Source organism: Melanotaenia boesemani, chromosome 3, assembly GCF_017639745.1.
Source record: "Melanotaenia boesemani isolate fMelBoe1 chromosome 3, fMelBoe1.pri, whole genome shotgun sequence".
Classification (NCBI taxonomy): domain Eukaryota; kingdom Metazoa; phylum Chordata; class Actinopteri; order Atheriniformes; family Melanotaeniidae; genus Melanotaenia; species Melanotaenia boesemani.
The window spans coordinates 17,335,177-17,352,994 of record NC_055684.1 but is presented as its reverse complement, the minus strand read 5'-3'; the positions used below and the strand labels follow the sequence as shown (position 1 = coordinate 17,352,994).

Here is a 17,818-nt window from a genome sequence, read left to right as displayed (position 1 = left end):
GCAACTACCGGTTTATTTGAATATGAACTTTTAGATCAAGTGCAGAAACCACAAACATGTGGTTTTACCGATCTAACATTTCTGATTTATGTTGGCATCAGAAACAGAAAACTTACAGTGTAAATCCCATCTGAAAGTGTGATGAAATAATTTCCATCCATCACAGACCAGTCTTCTTGAATTTAAGTATGTAATTTGTGAATTAAAGTAATCTTTGTTCTGTAATTTAACTGCTAAAAGTAAGAAACAAATATTGTGTACAGCAGCTCTACATTACTGTTTGGGATGTTTACACCCCAGTCAATGTGACCCAAAACAAAGTGAGAGCTACATGTACCATATATAGGAAGTTTATTCTTCTAGTTGCAATGACATTTAAAAGCAGACTTCTTGATTTGTTATTTTAATAAATTTCAATTTTCATATTTTATTTTATTTTTTTAATTTAATTTAATTTAACTTAATTTAAATGCAAAATAAATAAATAAAACCAAAGAACAAATTTTGCACTTATAATAAAATACAATAAATTTTACATAAATAAAAAAATAAATAAACACTGATAAAATAAAATAAAATAAAACACCCCACCCCCACCCTGCGGTGGGCGGGGCTTATCGCTGCATCATAACGTCAACAGCACAGCAGCTTCACAAAGGAACGAAGAAGTCCCACTCTTTACACCCGCTGCTGCTGCCCTATGTAAGGTACTCATCCTTTTTGTTCTTAACGGAATTTGGTACCATTTTACTGGCAGATTACCGGATCGGGGTCCGCCTGGACCCGGGTACTTGTCTCTGTGTGAATGCGCGTGTTTGCTGTGTGTGGATGGCGCAGTGTACGGTCAAGACTCGCACGAGCAACTTCTCAAAGTTTCGCAAACTTTTTTTTGATCTTTATTGCGTCTTGTTCTCGCCCACGTCCTCTCACTGACTGTATTTATTAGCATTCTGAGTATCTGTACGACCAAAGAATGAAAAAGAGAGCGATGAAAAATGAGAAGACTGGAAAAGAGTCTGTGAGAGGAAAAAAATACCCCTAGACTGTGTTTCTCATAAGTTTCTTTCATACCCGTTAGCTGGTGGGAACTTTGTGTTTTAACGTTAGAGCTTGGTGAACAGTTAGAAAAAACCCGTTACCGTTTTTGCTCAGCTTCATGTCTTATATATTATGGTATATTTAATACATTTAATCATGATTTTAGAAATGTATGATGCTGATACAGCCTTATAAACACAATGACAGTATTCCAGGTCTTATTTAGTAACGCATTTAAACATTCACTATGTGGTAAATGTCGGTCGTTTTCATGTTTCACCCAGTGTATGTGTGTATTTTCACTAAAAGGGGAAACTTTATTTTTTTTGCAGTTAGACGGAGAAAAATGTGCGTCAGTGTCTGAAAAAGATAAGTTGGAAAATATGAGCCGATGTCCTGTTTGTGTAATTGGTTGACAGAGTTCATTAATTCGAGCTGAGTTGCAGTGCTATACAGCAACCACACACAATAAATAACATTCGAGGTAATAAAGTATATATTCGAGAAATATTGGACGATTGTCATTTTGTCATTAGACATCATCAGGGTCATGGACTAGACTTTTTCTGAGTGCTGCAACTGTTTTACTTGTATTGCTGTTCCCTTGGGAGGAAGTTCACATTGTAATCTGTGAGGAAACTGAGCAAGGCCTTACAGTATTCATGCAACTGCTTTGCAATCTTTTGCTGACTTGCAATCAGTTTGGACGTATTTGCACTGCACTATAATATTTTCTCCAATGCAAGTCTTGTAATATCCATCTCCGGGTATTTTGTAGTAATTTTATTGAGTCTGTATAACTTTCAATGTGTTGTACTTAGTCACTTTGTGATTTCAGATATACCTAGTTTGTATGTACATACGTTACTGAGTCATTATATCTTATTCTGCAATATTACATGTTGTTGAAGTTCTTCTGATGTTCCTATAATATCAAACTCTTCCTTTGAGTTTGTGAACTTGAGTTTATGACCTTTGGTTTGCAAAGGTGATCAAGACTTTTTTGCTTCACTTTGAAGGCGCTGCCATGTTGCCTAGCTTTACAAACAGTGACATACAGAAGTTTAGGCATCCCAGGTCAAAAATTCTATTACTGTGTTAAAGGCCTCTTAAAGATAACCAAAGCTGAAAGATTGGCCACTCTGCTCTGTCAGCACTTAATAACACCCCATTTGGCAACTTTCACAGCTTGTTATGTGTTTTGTGGCCAGCTGAGAGCCTTACAGCTCTTGTTTAGGGGATTTTCTGCCATTCTTCTTTTCAAAAAGCCCCTATTTCTGTGAGATTCTTAGGTCGTCTAAGGTTGGAGACTGTGAAAGTCATTGTAAAACCTTTAGCTTACCCTTCTTGATGTAGTACGTTGTGGATTTTGAGGTGTGTTTTTCCTTTGTAGTCTTTTTATCCTGTAGCTTTCAAATGGGGATTTTGTTTAGCCTCTTCAGTAATCCATTTAGCTGTTTTCTACAGTTTTTTTTTTTAATCATTTGTCTTTTATTCTTTGTTTTATCTGTTTTCACAAATGCAGTGGCTTTCTGTTATTTCTAAGACATATTCTGAGGGGATGTTGTAGGCCATGTTCGATTTGAACTTAGAAAAAAATCTCTGTGCATGCTGAGTAAGCTGCTGCCCACATGTCACTCGCCACTTGCACAATTATATGTTATGTATACAAAGCACTGACTTTTGCAAAGTGTTTGTTTCATTTTTTCATTATGCAGAGAGAAAATGGAGAAAATGTGAAATCTAATTTTTCACACAATTTTGAGCGTTGACATGTGAAAGTCTTTTGTCTCCCAGACTTTATCTAAAGTTTTGCTATTCCTGTTAACTTTTGTTTCTAGAGCTTTATTTATGCTCATGCAGCTTCTGCGTGAGGTTGGTTAAGCCAGTGGTTCCCAACCTGGGGTCCAGGACCCCCAAGGGGGTCCTCCATAGAGCTCAGGGGGTCCCTGAGGCTTTGAACATTCAGAGCCATTGTGATTAATGTCCACACATTGTCCCTATTTTACAAAAAATAAGTAAGGTTATATGTTAATTTAATCAACTTTGGCTTTATGGAAGGACAGGACTCAGCCAGAATACAATATTTATGGTGAAAATCTCACTTTTGAAAGCATAAAACCAAGCATGGTTTCAGGACGGGGTGGGGCAGGGGGTCCTTGGCTTTTTAGTATTGCATAAAGGGGGTCCCCAAGGAAAAAGGTTGGGAGCCACTGGGTTAAGGTATCGCCATCATAGGCTCCACATAGTACCCCGGAGGCTTGATGCACACCATTCCTAGACCTGAAGTGCAACCCTGCTACGCAGCACGGTTCAGCAGAAGATCCCTCCTTGTGATTGATCAATTTGTGATTATCTGTTTCTGGATTTCTGAAACTATATATATATATATATATATATATAAGGTCTTGCATTTGATGTGTGTGTCTGAAAGCAGACTCTAAAACACTAAACATAATTATATATAGAGAAGCAGGTTGTGTGGTCTGAGTCAGATGTAATTATAGAGCCAGTACTCTAAATCTGAACTACAGAAATGAGTTGTTACAGACTCGCTGTCTGTTTCTTGCCCATGTCCTAGCCTATGTCCTAGAATCACTGATTACCCTCAGAGGTCAGTTGTATCCTTGACTAAAAAACACAAAGAAATCTGAAAGTACAAGAATTAGGTAATGTTTTTTACAGAGTATACAGCCAAACCGTGAGGGCCGTGATAAGATTAAGTAAAAATATACCAGTGTTTACTGGAAGATCAATACAGGATTCCAGGGTTTCAAAGTGAATGTTGTCACTTGTGAGTCCTTAACATAACAGGAAGTGCATCTACAATTTTTTTTCCTGTCCAGACCATTAAAACCCTTTTGGATGGTTAAGATTTTATATTCAAATTTTCAAAAAAGGCTGTAAAGTGCAGGAAAAATATATTTCTCTGGTTTAAAACAAGTGTTGCTAAAGCATTTCAGCTTTATGAGGACCTCAGAGCTGCTCTACATTTGCAAAACTGTTTGAGGGTTTGAGTTAGAGCTGAACAATATATTGAAAATTGACCATCATCACAATAATAATATCACAAATATTTCTTGGACTGCTATAAACCATAGGCTTCATGTTTTTTTGTTTTTCTTCACAGAAATAGAGGTCTACATTTCACTAAGAGGAAGCTTATTTGCTGTTCAGGTTCCGGTGCAGTATTCATCAATATCTGTTTTTTTGGGGGTTTTTTTCGCCTACATGCAGCCTTAGTTAATGTGGGTTCTCTTTCTTTATTTATCCTATTATGCCTTTACGGATTCATTATTTTTTGTGGCACTTTTATTATTCCAACGGTGAACAAGCGTGGTGTGATGTACATTTCATCATTTGCACCCGTCTGCTCGGGTCCACAGTGCTCTTTTGTGACAAAGCCCCCAGAAACTGTCTTTAGCAAGTGCATCAACTTCTCACAATCTACAATCCAAAAAGTTGTTTTAAAACAAAGATAACAAGCAGAAGAATTTTGACAATATGGATGAGGATTTTGAGGATATTCTCCACCTCGGACAAACTTTTTCATTAATTTAATGTGCATGCTTCAAATACTTGGCACAGCTGGCCTCAATTCTGAATGGAAACCATGATCCTGGCTTTACTGTTAAGGGCCCGGTCAACAGATTATGTTGGTATGTGTCCCCTCAAAGATAGTGAGGCATAATTGTGTTGTTTCCTTTGGCGTGCTTTGACTTCTCTTAGCTGAACACATTTAACAACCAGTCCAGAATCAGTGATGTGGAACAAAACCCACAAAGTTCTGCTTCTGTTTTTCTCATAAAAACTTCCTCATATGGTCTTGGTGTAATTTTTTTATCAGATTTTACTTTGTGGTTTCGTGTATCTCTGAGGAATTACTGTGTCAGAATGACTCAGACATTTCATTATTGCCCATACATGTTTTTCAATGCTATCATACTAAAAACATGCAGGGTGTAAAATGTATTTTCAACACAGAGCATGCTTTTTTGTGGAGTACCGGATGGTGCTACACGGTCACTGAACTAATACATTTGTGCATTTTTGGACTCTGTCTTCCATCAAAGGTCAGTGCTATCAGCTAACTTTGCTAATGGCAGCAGCACCGTGAGAATCAAATTTCAACTTGATGCAAAATGTTGGATGGAGTAACTTACCACTGCTTTAATGGTTTTTTGCAGAGACGGCCAAGCCAACACAAATATACTGATTCAGATGCAGTACTGAAACAGATATTTTCAAAGCTTAATCTCCAAATTTTTATTTATTTATTTTTTTCCTTCTTCAAATGAGTTGAATAATAGAAATAAAATGTCAAACTAACAAAAGATTTTTGTGTTTTGTCACAAATCACCTTCCACTTCTGTTGCATCTGTTACTTACCATGCTCTCTAAAAAGCAGATATATAGTATTACATAATTTATATTAAATACAATTAAGAATCATTTCTATAACAAACCTGTTAGTTATTTTCTATCAGTTGCAGTGTAATTTATAAATAGAAAATCAGAAAATGGTAGAAATAAACTAAAAAAAAAATCTTTCCAGAGGCCAAAGTCTAAAAATATCTAAATGAAATCTTTCCTGTATCTTATCCTTTATGCAGCGCGCCTCGCTTGTTGCACACACTGGGCAGCTTCTTGTGAAAACCATGTTAGGTCTGAACTTGTGGTGAATGAGCAGAATGATGGGGAATGATATCTGCTTTCCGTCCAGGTCAGTTGATGAACTGGTGTTTCATCTTCCCTCTGCTTCTTCTCCTTCTTGGTCAATGGTTGTTTTGAGCAATATTGTCTCAAACAAGCAGTTGACGTGACTGTGTGACGTTGTCCAGGCAGTATGATCCATCTGAGTAAAGTGCAGTGTGTAAGCGGACCAGACCAAATGAGTGTGACTATCCTGGTGAGAATGCAGCTTGAATTGTTTGGAAAAATAAATTGCTTGGTTCAAGTAAGTCTTATTAAGAAATGGCCTTTATGGAGCTCAATGGAAGTGACAACATCAGCTCTGTTATATTTATTTCTTCTTATTATTTTCACTTGGATTGGTTTTCCATTTGGTTTAACTAAGCCTTTTATAATTTGTTATTAAAATATAAAGTTGTAGAAATTGTAGAAGGTGGAAATTGTCCTATTTTTTTCTCTTCTGTTTTAGTTAGATGATAGATTTCTCAATATTCCTGTCAAGTTCTCCTATAAAAAGAATCCATAAAAAATTTTCAGGTCCTTCCAATTTTATGTCTATTTTCAAATACAGAAAGCCCAAATATACTAGGAAAAAATAGACAACAGATAATACTCAGTTTTGTCTCTGTGTCACCATGATCCAACAGATCCACGTTCTTTATTAGCAGAGCAGCTGCTTATCATATTTTATCAAAACCATGAGCAAAGTCCATGGAGAAAGACAGAGAGAAAGAGGAAGAAGTGCTGTCACAAAGTTTTTCCAGCAGAGGAAATCATGTGACCCCTCACCCTGTTGCCCCAACCCCTCCCAGCAACCCCTAAAATAACATACAGACTGTGACTCAGCTGATAATCGTTAAGCTTCCATTGTCCTTTTAACTCCATCTATTTGCAGGTCGTGTTTACAGGCTTTGAAGTACAGATTTCTCTGCCTTAATAGGCCCAATAGGGTTTCAAATAAGCTGTAGCACATGTGCATAAAAAAGACTGCAAGCAGAGGATGTAATAGCAGATGTGATGGATTAGAAAAGATTGTTTCATGACATTTCATCATGTTTTAATAAGTCCAAACTAAAACTGGACCAAACCTTTGATGTCTGGTCCAGTTATTCAGCCGTAAAATGGACCAAAACCCCAAACGTCTGCATTGTTAGGCAGCATAGTGGTACACAGTGTGCCGTACCAGTCAAACGTTTGGTCACAGCTACCCATTCAGTATTAATACAAGTGTCCATATTTAACTGTTGTTCTCTCAGGCAAAGCTGCTTTCTCTTCTCTTTTGTATGAACCAAGTAGAATCTATTAGAATCTGTTTCCTCTCGTTTTCAGTCTGTAATCAAGTTTAAGCTTTTAAATGGTTGTTTTGTGAATGGCGAGGCACATCATGGAAAAAAAAAACAATCTATGATTTCCAGCAGGTTATTTTACAATGAGGAGTTACTACAATGAAAGTAAATACCTGCCAGTCCTTTTTCTATTCATCCTGACTGCTTTAGATTAAATCTGTCTTGACTAAACTCACTAGGGAACACTTTGAACTGTTGCTATGGTTTCTGAATTGATCCAATCTAAACAAGTGACCTGATTAAAACTGCTGAATTTAGCAGAAACCTTGATGATCTGTTGATTAAACTCATTGTAAGTGATGCACACAGCAGAATTTTAACATCTGTGATTGGCTGCATTGACTGTCCAGGGTTGCAAGATTATTGGCTTCAAATGTTATGCCACCAAAAATCATTACCATGTTTACCTTAGTATTGATTAAATAAAATGTTTTACATCTAAATTCAGAATACAATTTATTTTTAAAGTGTACGCTCTGTTTAATCAATTGTAATTTATTATTGACTTTTTATAGACAAAAAAAAACTTGTCCTGATCGTTCAAACAGCAGTTTTATATCAATACCATATTAAATAACTCTTATTTACCCTTTAAAAAGACCTGTTGTTACTTTATTATGAAATTGTACTTTACAAAAATCTAATTAATTAATGTTGATTATTACATAATTGTCCTCAGGGACTCAGTTTTTTTAACTGATATCCATCAGTGTGTCCACTTCTTTCTGTGTGTACTTAGACATTCAGGACCAGGCCAAATATCCTGCCGATCAGTTCGCTCTGAGCTGCTTTTGTGTTAAAGACCTTTGTACCAGGCAGGTTTGCACAGTGAACATGACGCACAGTAAAGCTCTGTGTTAACATGGTATCACAGATGTTAATATGGAGTGTGATCTAAGTGATTAGCACTATTTCTTATATGATATAGTGAAACACTGTCATAGAGAGGAAATTATTATTTCATCCTTAGTTAACAAATAAACAGAACTTTAAGAGCATTATTGCTTTTTTACCGTCCATCCACAAAAATTACAGATTTTGATCAACTGAGAATTATCAGAATTTCTTTCTTGTAAACTAGTTTCTGTATAAAAAGCTGTTAAAAAACCAACCTCAAAATATCCACTTTCACTTTCTCAAATACAGATTCTTTAACTAAGAAATAAATGTTTGGATATGTTATCTATAATTAAATCCAGGAAGACAATACCTTAAGTCTTCATGCTTATTAGCAATCAGCTTTATCAGTTTTAAAATATTTATTTTCTTTAATATTGTTATACTTTCATTCAGTCATGAACTTATCAATGGATAGGTTACAGAAATGTAACGAGTCCCAACTCTGTGGCGAAGCTGCCATCACAATTATTTTGTGGTGGAAATCAGGTCCCTTTATACTTAAAGAAGCGCTACTGAACTTTGGCAGATTTTCTCAATGAGCTACCCCCCTAACGACGGCTAATTCGGCATCCATCTCACATCCTACCTGCACTCTAAGCTTTCTCGTCAGTAAAAGTCAGTCTGTGATAACTCATGTCTTATTTCTTGCTCTGTTTCTTTCTCACTTTTGAATCAGCCACAGTTCATGGTGTAAAACGGAGAGTGTGTTGAAATCCAGTTGCTGTCATGTGACTTAGTACCATCAAGTGCGATGCTGCAGTAAAGTGATGCGCCTGGATGGGGTTAAAAAGTTGTGAAGTGTGATTTCTCAGCCTCGGGACACTGCTGGGCAACAGCAGCACCAGGAATGTACATAATGAATGTCACTGTGCCATTAAAACGAGTCAGAAACCCAGAGTTTTAAGGACATAATACATAGTGCTACTTTAAAGCACCAACATAACCAAATTTATCATACACGTAAAAGTTCTTCATTGAGTTTCCTCTGCAGATAAATTTGAAGTACTTTGTCTTTAGAAAAAAAAACCACTATCTTTGATGTATTATGATGCAAGACATGGTTGGATGGCTCATACTGCTGGTTGTATGCACATGAAGCATTTGCACTGCTGCAGGCTGATCTTATTTTGCTTTCAGTTTCCCGTAAGGATGAAAAAAACCCATTAATGTCAAGGCTTGCCTGGCAACTTGCAACTAACACTGATGTTGTGTGGGAGCTATAGTGGTGATAAATGAAGTTATTATTAGAACTGTCTTTGTAGGCTTGTAATACTCATGTTGTTGGATCATAGAGCTGTTTATGTAGTCACACAGTGAGAAATTTCCTCTCACTTTTAGCAAGAAAAAGTTCTGAAAGTGTTAATGATTGTTTTAGGTTAAGACTGTTAAGACTTGGATAAGGGTTAGACAAGTAGTGGTTATGTTTATGTTCAGAACAAGCTTTTGGGAAATTGATGTAAGCCAGTAAATTCCTATGAAGTGATGGAAATATGGCTGGCTGGCTTTGTGTGCATGTATTATATTATACATGACTATATTCTGGACTAACTTCTACCTAGTCACAATATTGACAAGAAGAAACACACAAACATGATAGTTGAAATGTCAAGCTACACACACACACACACACAGACAGACAGACAGAGTGAGACAGAAACAGTGAAGCAGACAGGAGGAGAGGGAGATCTGAAACTGGAGAAGCTGAACCAAATCCAGATCTGATTGGTATTCAGAGACTGAGTTTGTCTGCAGGGAGACATTCCTGCAGGAGCAGAGGGGAGGTGATGTGAAGTAAGAGGAAGAGGAGGAAAAGGACGAGTGACTTTATTCTTCATTAAAAATCAAGAGCTGGGGCTCTGATTTTCTTCTGGTGTTTTACAAGGTAGAGGGCAGTGTGTTTGTTGATTGCAGCTTGTGATGACATCACTTCTGTCATCATCATCATCATCACCAACAACAGTCAGGTTGAAGCACAGCTTTCCTGTTTCTGGTTCGGACGAGGTTTTATAAAAATGTAAAGAAGCTGTGTTGTTGCTGTGTACATGCCGTTTTTTTTAATTAGAAAAATGTTTATGGATAACAGCTCTTATAACCCAAAGAGTTTTTTACTCTTATGTAGTTACAGATTATTGTCAATACATTTACTTTGACTTTGTTATAAAACAAAAGTGGTCACTTATTTGTAGGTGTAATTCATTAGCAGCAAAAGGGATTCCTTTACGTACACAGATTATTACTTTTTTCATTTATATTTTATGCATGGATTGTATTTAGTTCATTTCTAAATTCATCGTAGATTTGTCAGCTATTTACTTTTTTTGTGAATCATCAGCTACTCTTCATTGAGGTCATATTGCCAGAGGTCATGTATTCAGCTGCATTAGATGGTCTATCTGCCTGTTAGCAACATAATTTAAAAGGTTATGAAGGTCTGTGCTCTCTGAGTGCTTCTAGTTCTTATTGTGTTAGAAAGAACTGAGTCAAATAGCTTTGAATAATGTGTTTGCTGTCCATGGTTAAATGATAATCTGTGTTGTATAATTTTGTCAAATAATTATGTTTTTTCATGTAATTGTCTAGTTTTTTGCAGCTACTCTGATCCAGTCTCCATAGTTGGATTAGCAAAAAGCATTTATTTGGAAAATACAGCTTTAATAAACAGTTATTAATTATTTGTTATAGATATTTGAAATAGTAATAGAACGTGCATTTGTCAGAAATTAGAAACATGTTATGGATAATGGACCTGACTTAATGGCAGCTAATAGGAATAATACTAATGAGAGGCTTAAAAGGAAAAATAAATGTATACATTGGTATATACCTATACATAAAACGTCTGTCCAGCTAAATTAGCTTCATAGATGTCTATAATGATTAACCTATGAATCTATCTGTCCAACAGTAGACTAAGGGTCACAAGCCTGGAGGTATTTTACCAGTTTTTACACAACAGTGGCTCTTCAAAGTTTTGTTTTCCAAATTAATGACATAAAGTTCATTTGTTTATTATTACCTGTCTTTGTTTTTTCCCCTGTCTGTCTATGACTACAGATCTTGTCCTTATAAACCAGACAGCATCACTGGGTTTGAACTTTATGGAAATGAAACTAAACAAAGAGCGGACAGAACAGAGGAAAATGTCCAGATGACAACAACTATGCTGGCATAGCTAGTCGACTGACAGCTCAACCATACATCCTTCCTCCAGTCGTCGCCAACCCATTTTTCCATCTGGCCATGTTGCTAAGGAAGAAGCTGTGTGCTGTTGCAGTGTTCGCTGCCGTCCTCCTCATGCTTGCAAGCCACAGCATTCAAAGAAGGCATTTCCAGCCACTGTCCTTAGCCCTGCTCAACAGCCAGGCCACACCTACCAGCAAGGAGACAGGTAAGATGGTGGTGAAACACATCAAAGGAATGCTTTAACAGCCTAGTAGCTATTAACCATGTAAAAGTTATTTAAAAAGTAGTGGTATTGATAAATAACTGACTGACTGATAAATGGTGGTTAAATGTAACAGGAGTAATGATTATACTGAGATGATAGTATAATAATATTGGTTGTAAGATTATTAGCAGCTTTAATTTTTGTAATTGTAGTAGTTAAAGCATTAAAGTACCTATAGCAGCATTGTCAGAGGCAGAGTTTTAATGCTGAACACTAGTAAGATAAACAGCAATATTAGAATTAGTAATGTGGCCAATCAGTGATCAGCCTGATAATGTGTAGGTCTTTAAAACAGTTCTGACCAGTGAGGGCTTGGACACGGTACATCTGGCAGTGTTCTCAGGAGTCTGGCCCTGGGGTATTGGCAGCAGATTTGTTGGTTAGGCTTGTTCTGATTCATCAGGCACACAGTCACATTTTGGTCTGGCAAGTTTGGAGGCTAGGTCAGTTCCTTTGCTGTGTTCCCCAACATGTTCCTGTACACTTTATTTGTTGGAGTGGTAGGGTTTGTGATTACCACAGAAGAGTGAGCTTGCTTACAGTTTAGATGAGTGATACCACGTCAGTTTAGCCGCATGTGAATGCCTGACACACAAGATTTCTCAACAGGATGTTGCATCATAACCAGTGTTATTTTAGGGCACCTATTGGTGTTCAGGAGAGCCTCTGTGATTCACTGTTCTCCTAACATGTTTTTCTTTGTAGTGGTCAAACCTACAGTGCCTCCTGCTGTCTTGGCCCCTCCCAGTACCCCCCTGTTTGAAACCGAAGAAGAGGAAGAGGAGGAGGAGTCAGAAGAGAAAGGAGAGCAGACTGTAAAGCACATGAAGTCCAACCAGAGGTGATGCGCTGGAAGTCATTGACTCACTCTCCCATAATTCTATATTCAGCCAGTGTCTGACTCTTCTATGTTGTCCTCTTTCAGGCTGTGTGGTTGCTCAAAGTCCTGTATTTCAGACATGAATGGGTGGGACTGGTTCAGCCAACGCTACGACCCTGATCAAGAGCCCATACTGCGAGACACCAACAACTTTGACCCCGATGCACTCGCCTGGTGGCTGGTGAGGACAAACAGTGGCATATTTTCTATAAATGCTGTGGTTGAATTTTCAGATTGAAGTTTGATGTCCAAATTAGAAAGTAAAAGTAAAACTGAAAATAGTTCCACAGCCTGCTAGCAGCTCATGCAATCTGATTATCTCCATGAATCAAATACCAGAGTCAGAGATTTTTATCACAAGTGGCAGTTTTTCTGCAGGGATCCAAAAGTAGCAAAAATCACTATGGAATTAAATCTCTACTCACTTAAAATAATCACAGTCCACAGTTACTGAGTTTTGACAGTGTAGCAGTTTAGCAAACCACTCAAGAAGTTGTCCTTTTTTGTTAATTTCTTCTTTGGCTGAATTCGAATTGGGTGCAATCACAGAGTCCTGACTCAGCTTACAGAAAATCGTTGCAGTCCATTAACAGGAAGTGAGCCCCCACCCCACCCCCACACACTCATTTGCCAACAAAAACCAGCTGAATCACAAGTTGGAGATTTGTTTTTCTGTGAAGACCATTGATAATTTAAATTAATATACTGCATGGTCTTTAAGCCAATAGGATGGACCGGTCATGAGAAAGACCTGAGATTTGTCCTTTATATAAACTGTCAGCAGTCTGCATGAGGAGACAAATGTCCACATCTCTTTCCTGCATTTATAGATTAAGTCCTGCTGCAGAAACCATTAGTAGATTAAAAAGAGGAGGGTTAGTAATGCTCCAAACATTATGGTTTTAGTTTACAGTATGCAGTATACACCCTGCAGTTTTCTGTGTAGAGCTGTTCTGTATTCATTCAGAAAAACCTTTCTTGGATTTTGTTATGTTTCTGGAAAGGATCATGTGTACTTAGTTTGTTTCTTTCTCTAACATCAACACTAGATGCCACTAAATACCCTACTTTACAGGGTCTTCAGCGGTCTGGTAATGGCCAGACGTTAGAGGAAGTGGTAACACAGATGTTCAAGGTCATTCCCCGTCCCACAGAGGACACCAGTCCCCTCCCCTCCCGTTGTCGTAGATGTGCAGTCGTCGGTAACTCTGGTAACCTGCGTCAGTCGGGCCACGGCAAACTAATTGACTCTCACAACTCTGTGATTCGGTATGTATGTCCAAAAATGTCCACTCAGATGCAGATGTGGGCACATGCACACACTTCTCACCCTCTTCCTCATCTTCCTCCCTGTTAGAATGAATAAGGCAGTGACTCGAGGTTTTGAAAAAGATGTTGGTAATCGAACTACGCATCATTTCTTGTACCCGGAGAGTGCAGTGGACATGAGTTCCGGTGTCAGTCTCGTCCTACTGCCGTTCAAGCTGAGAGACCTGGAATGGCTCACCAGTGCTCTGTCAACTGGCCGGATCAAAATGTACGATTCATGAATATAAATATACTCAATTTGTACACATAGTTAAGATTAATTAGATTTCTAACATACATAATCAGAAATCTGAATGTCTCACACTTCCAACTTTATATCAGGCAAGGCTTATTCGTACTTAATGAATGAAATAAACAAACAAAAAAAAGTTGATTAAATTTTATCTACATTTTACATATGTATGAAAATATTTACACCTTTATCTTAGCTTTACAGTTTTGTCTATTTTCAAGTAGATATGGTCAAATTAACATATTTAGAATGTGTATGTAAGAAATAACAATGAAGTGTGAATACAAAATTAATATATAGAGTATGCCATAAAAGAGCTAATGTTTTATGGTCACTGAAAACATCCATATGTGTGGCCACTATATTGTCAACTTGCACAAACTGTGACTCTTTAGCTGAATTAAGATATGAGCATACTCTTTAGGTTACACATGTACTGACACATGCGGATGAATGCATATGGACATAGGTGGATTTAGTACACTGTATATTTTTTATAACCAGTAATTGAGTGTTTTATGTTTTTAGGACCTACATGAGAGTTAAGGAGAGAGTGATGGCAGATAAAGATAAGGTAAATAAAAACTGTTTTTACGCTGTTATGGGCTGGCTGTTAATTCACATATGTGTATTGCTATCTGATTGTTCCAAGTCTTCTAAGTTATTATCTCTTTTTATGATTAACTGTTATAACTGAAACCATGGTTACCCTCTGTGTGTGTGCGTGTATGTGTTAAGGTTCTGGTGGTGAATCCAGTTTTTTTTAAGTATGTCCATGATCGTTGGACTGAGCATCATGGTCGCTATCCGTCCACTGGCATGCTGGCCATTATCTTTGCTCTGCACACCTGTGATCAGGTAGGAGGAATTTCTTATCTTCATCCACTCTGAACTTCAACTCTGTAGATGAACATTGTCCTTCTGCTATGCTCTTACGCTCCTAACTGAATTTAGTTTGTTTTTCTGTTGTTTTTGGTGCATGCTAACGCTAGCTACCACTGTCTTGCACAGCTTTTTGTGGTTTTTCTTGAGCTTTGCAAATATTTCTACAAACTCTCTGTGTTTAAGGTTTCACAAACACACATTTATGGAAATGAATGGGACAGTCTGAGGTGTGGGCTGCTTTTGTTGTTGCTCCTTTAGCAGGAGTCAGTGCACAAAGATCTGCTTCATGATGCAGTGAAGTGTGAAAATCATGGGATTGTCCAATCCAGCTGTTGTCTCACCTGGACTTAGTTGCTTTTAAATTTTACTTTAACCTCTTAAGCCCGACGGACCCACCGGTGGGTCCGTCGGGCGTGTGTGTAAAAAAGTTACTTTAGTGATGTAAGGATATTTTATTTATAATGTGTCTTAAAGAAGAATACCTAATGCCACTAAATCAAGTCTCCAAGTGCATTTAGTCAACAAAGAATTTGTTTAATAACAACTTTAAAACTAGTAACACCCAAAACAAAATGCAACACAACGCGTGATCCGTTCACTTCACCCCAACATGTTGGGTATCAGATGAAACTAGAAAAGCTGCACTTTCATATGAGACCAAGCATAAAAAGATATTCGCCAAGCACCTCATTTCAGTCTCAAAACAAACACAAAGCTAACCTTCGCATATCACAGCTAGCCTTATCAGATAGCATGTTTATCACCAAATACAGCACCAAATCCCAAAGCCATTCTCACAAACAGCGATATTTTTTATTTCCTTACCCTTTGTGGTCATTTTCAGTCTATCCACACTGTTCTTCGACCAAAACTCACAGCGTAGTAATCCATAATGGTGAAACTGTGTCATGCGCTAACATGTCATATGCTCCCATTCACAGCCATTTTGTTGTCTTGTTGTGGGTCTTGGCAGTGTAAATAAAGTTTGGTCGAATTCTACATCTTACAAGCTTACCAATGATATCTTACACTTGAACGACACTTTATCTGTCAGGTATAAATGCTTGTGCATAAACAAAGGAGCATCATTGCCATTTTCCTGAAGTTACGCACGTGGGCGCACCGGAAAGAGCGAATGTCGAACAGCATTCATGTTTTTGCTTCATTATAACTTTTTATCCATTTATAACGAAGGATAAAAGCCATAAACATGTCCAAGAAATTACAAAAAACCAAATACACTGTGTTAGGAGCTCTGGAGGAAATACAGACACAGCACAATTTGGCAAAGTTTGGGTATCCGAGTGGCCAAATGTAGAGTCCGCCTGGTTCTGTCCACACTAAAACCTGCATAAAAGTTATGAGCTTTGTTCTGTTCTCATGAAACTTTGTACAGTTGTAGTCAAGAAGTAGCTGAATGCATGCAGTGGTGTCTTTATGCACAGAATGATTTTTATCATGATGTTTTCATCTGTGTAAAAAAAAAAAAACAATTAGGCAGGGATATTTTTTTTATTTTTACCTATGGTTTATCACAATTTGCACAGGAATATGAACATTCACAATGTTTCTGATACTGGATTTATATTCCATAGGGTCTTACCTATCCATTGAGACCAAGGCTATGTAAATTGACCTGAAAATTTCAGAGTTATGGTTGATTTAATTTGGGTAGGTCTGTTCAGGCGAACCACACTCCAAAAACCCTAGGGTTCAAGAGGTTAATTGCTTTTTGTGATAAGATGCAGTCCTCTTATGCTTATTTGCTTTTTGTCTGGGTGCAGGTGTCTGTGTTTGGTTATGGTGCTGACCAGCAGGGGAACTGGCATCACTATTGGGAAGAGAACCGCTATGCTGGAGCCTTCAGGAAGACTGGAGTTCATAGTGCCGACTTTGAGACACAAGTCATCAGCCAACTTGCCAAAGAAGGCAAAATAAGTCTACACGTGTGACACGACCACTCACCTGATGACTGAAGGATCTATCATTTGAACCACTGGCAGACTTTTAGACCTGCTGTCTGATGCATAACTTCAGATTTACTGACTGACTTGTTATTAAACCAGCAAATAGTCAAAGAGACCAGCTAATAGACCGGCACATATGACTCAGCTGACCGCCAGCTGGGCTGATTGTCTGCACATTTGTCTGTCCTCTGGCACCAAACAACCAAATTTTGGGGTGGAGAGTTGGACAGGAATCATTCCTCAAGATTCTGTCTTTTATCCAATACCACATTTGCCTTGAGTCAAGAATCCAGAAATGCTCGACTGAGGATGCGTCTTTGGACATTTTTAGATGCCTGTGGACAAAAGTCTGAAGGTTAAGTAGCTAAACACACCACCCCTCTATTAGGCAGCAAACGGTTAAATTCCCTGTGCTAGTTTAAATAAGATTCAGCTCAATTAAAAGAATCAGTCTGTTTTTGGGACCCTCCACTGACCGTCCGGCCGTCTGCAACTGAAGGGATTGACCACAATAAGATTTGCTCTGAGCAAGAAATAACCACAGACTTTTTTGTATCCTTTTTTTTATTAAAGTTTATAGACATTATATAAGGAAAACCTCCTCATTTTTTTTATAAAAGCACTTTGTCTTGAGGAGAAAATGGTGGGATGTGGTAATACTGTCAATTTAGCTTTCCAATCATGAGACTTCTTGTATTTTCTTGTATCCTGTAATTGAATGTTGACACAAGCCGTCCTGAGCTAGAGGTGATGACAGGAGCTGGGATCAGGATGAAAGTTTGCTGATCTTAAATGAATGTTAATCTCTGACTCAACCATATATGGATAAGGAGACAGAGAGTGGGAGGAGCATGTGTTTTGTCATACAACCATCTGCAGCAATTCACCTCACTTTACCTAAAACAGAAACAAATTACTTGTTTTGAGAGAATAATCATTTAATGTTTTCCTATCAAACATCATGGTAAACTACACCACCACCTGCAGCCATTGCAAGAGGTTTGCTGCATCTTGCTGCAAAAGCATTTACAGTTTTTTTGGAATCAGATTATTAGAAATTGGTTTCAGGTAAAAGCCTGAAACTGAAGACTGTTAAACAAC

At 37.7% G+C, this 17,818-nt stretch overlaps 1 protein-coding gene across 1 annotated transcript; it reads left to right on the top strand.

The window, feature by feature from the left end:
- The first annotated feature begins 607 nt into the window (after nt 1-607).
- Nucleotides 608-17,726, top strand: st3gal8 (ST3 beta-galactoside alpha-2,3-sialyltransferase 8). The gene is made up of 10 exons (XM_041979683.1): nt 608-707; nt 11,031-11,364; nt 12,130-12,265; nt 12,350-12,485; nt 13,380-13,573; nt 13,662-13,841; nt 14,394-14,439; nt 14,604-14,723; nt 16,535-16,772; nt 16,874-17,726. Exons 2-9 carry the CDS (start codon nt 11,217-11,219, stop codon nt 16,700-16,702), a joined length of 1,128 nt encoding a protein of 375 aa, XP_041835617.1. The 5' UTR covers nt 608-707; nt 11,031-11,216; the 3' UTR covers nt 16,703-16,772; nt 16,874-17,726.
- Nucleotides 17,727-17,818: the final 92 nt, after the last annotated feature.

Bases quoted from the DNA above. Each gene is read 5' to 3' on its own strand.
- st3gal8 (XM_041979683.1), top strand. From the start codon at position 11,217: ATGTTGCTAAGGAAGAAGCTGTGTGCTGTTGCAGTGTTCGCTGCCGTC. The intron at 12,266-12,349 runs GTGATGCGCTGG...GTCCTCTTTCAG, and splicing joins CACATGAAGTCCAACCAGAG to GCTGTGTGGTTGCTCAAAGT. The intron at 14,440-14,603 runs GTAAATAAAAAC...GTATGTGTTAAG, and splicing joins TGATGGCAGATAAAGATAAG to GTTCTGGTGGTGAATCCAGT.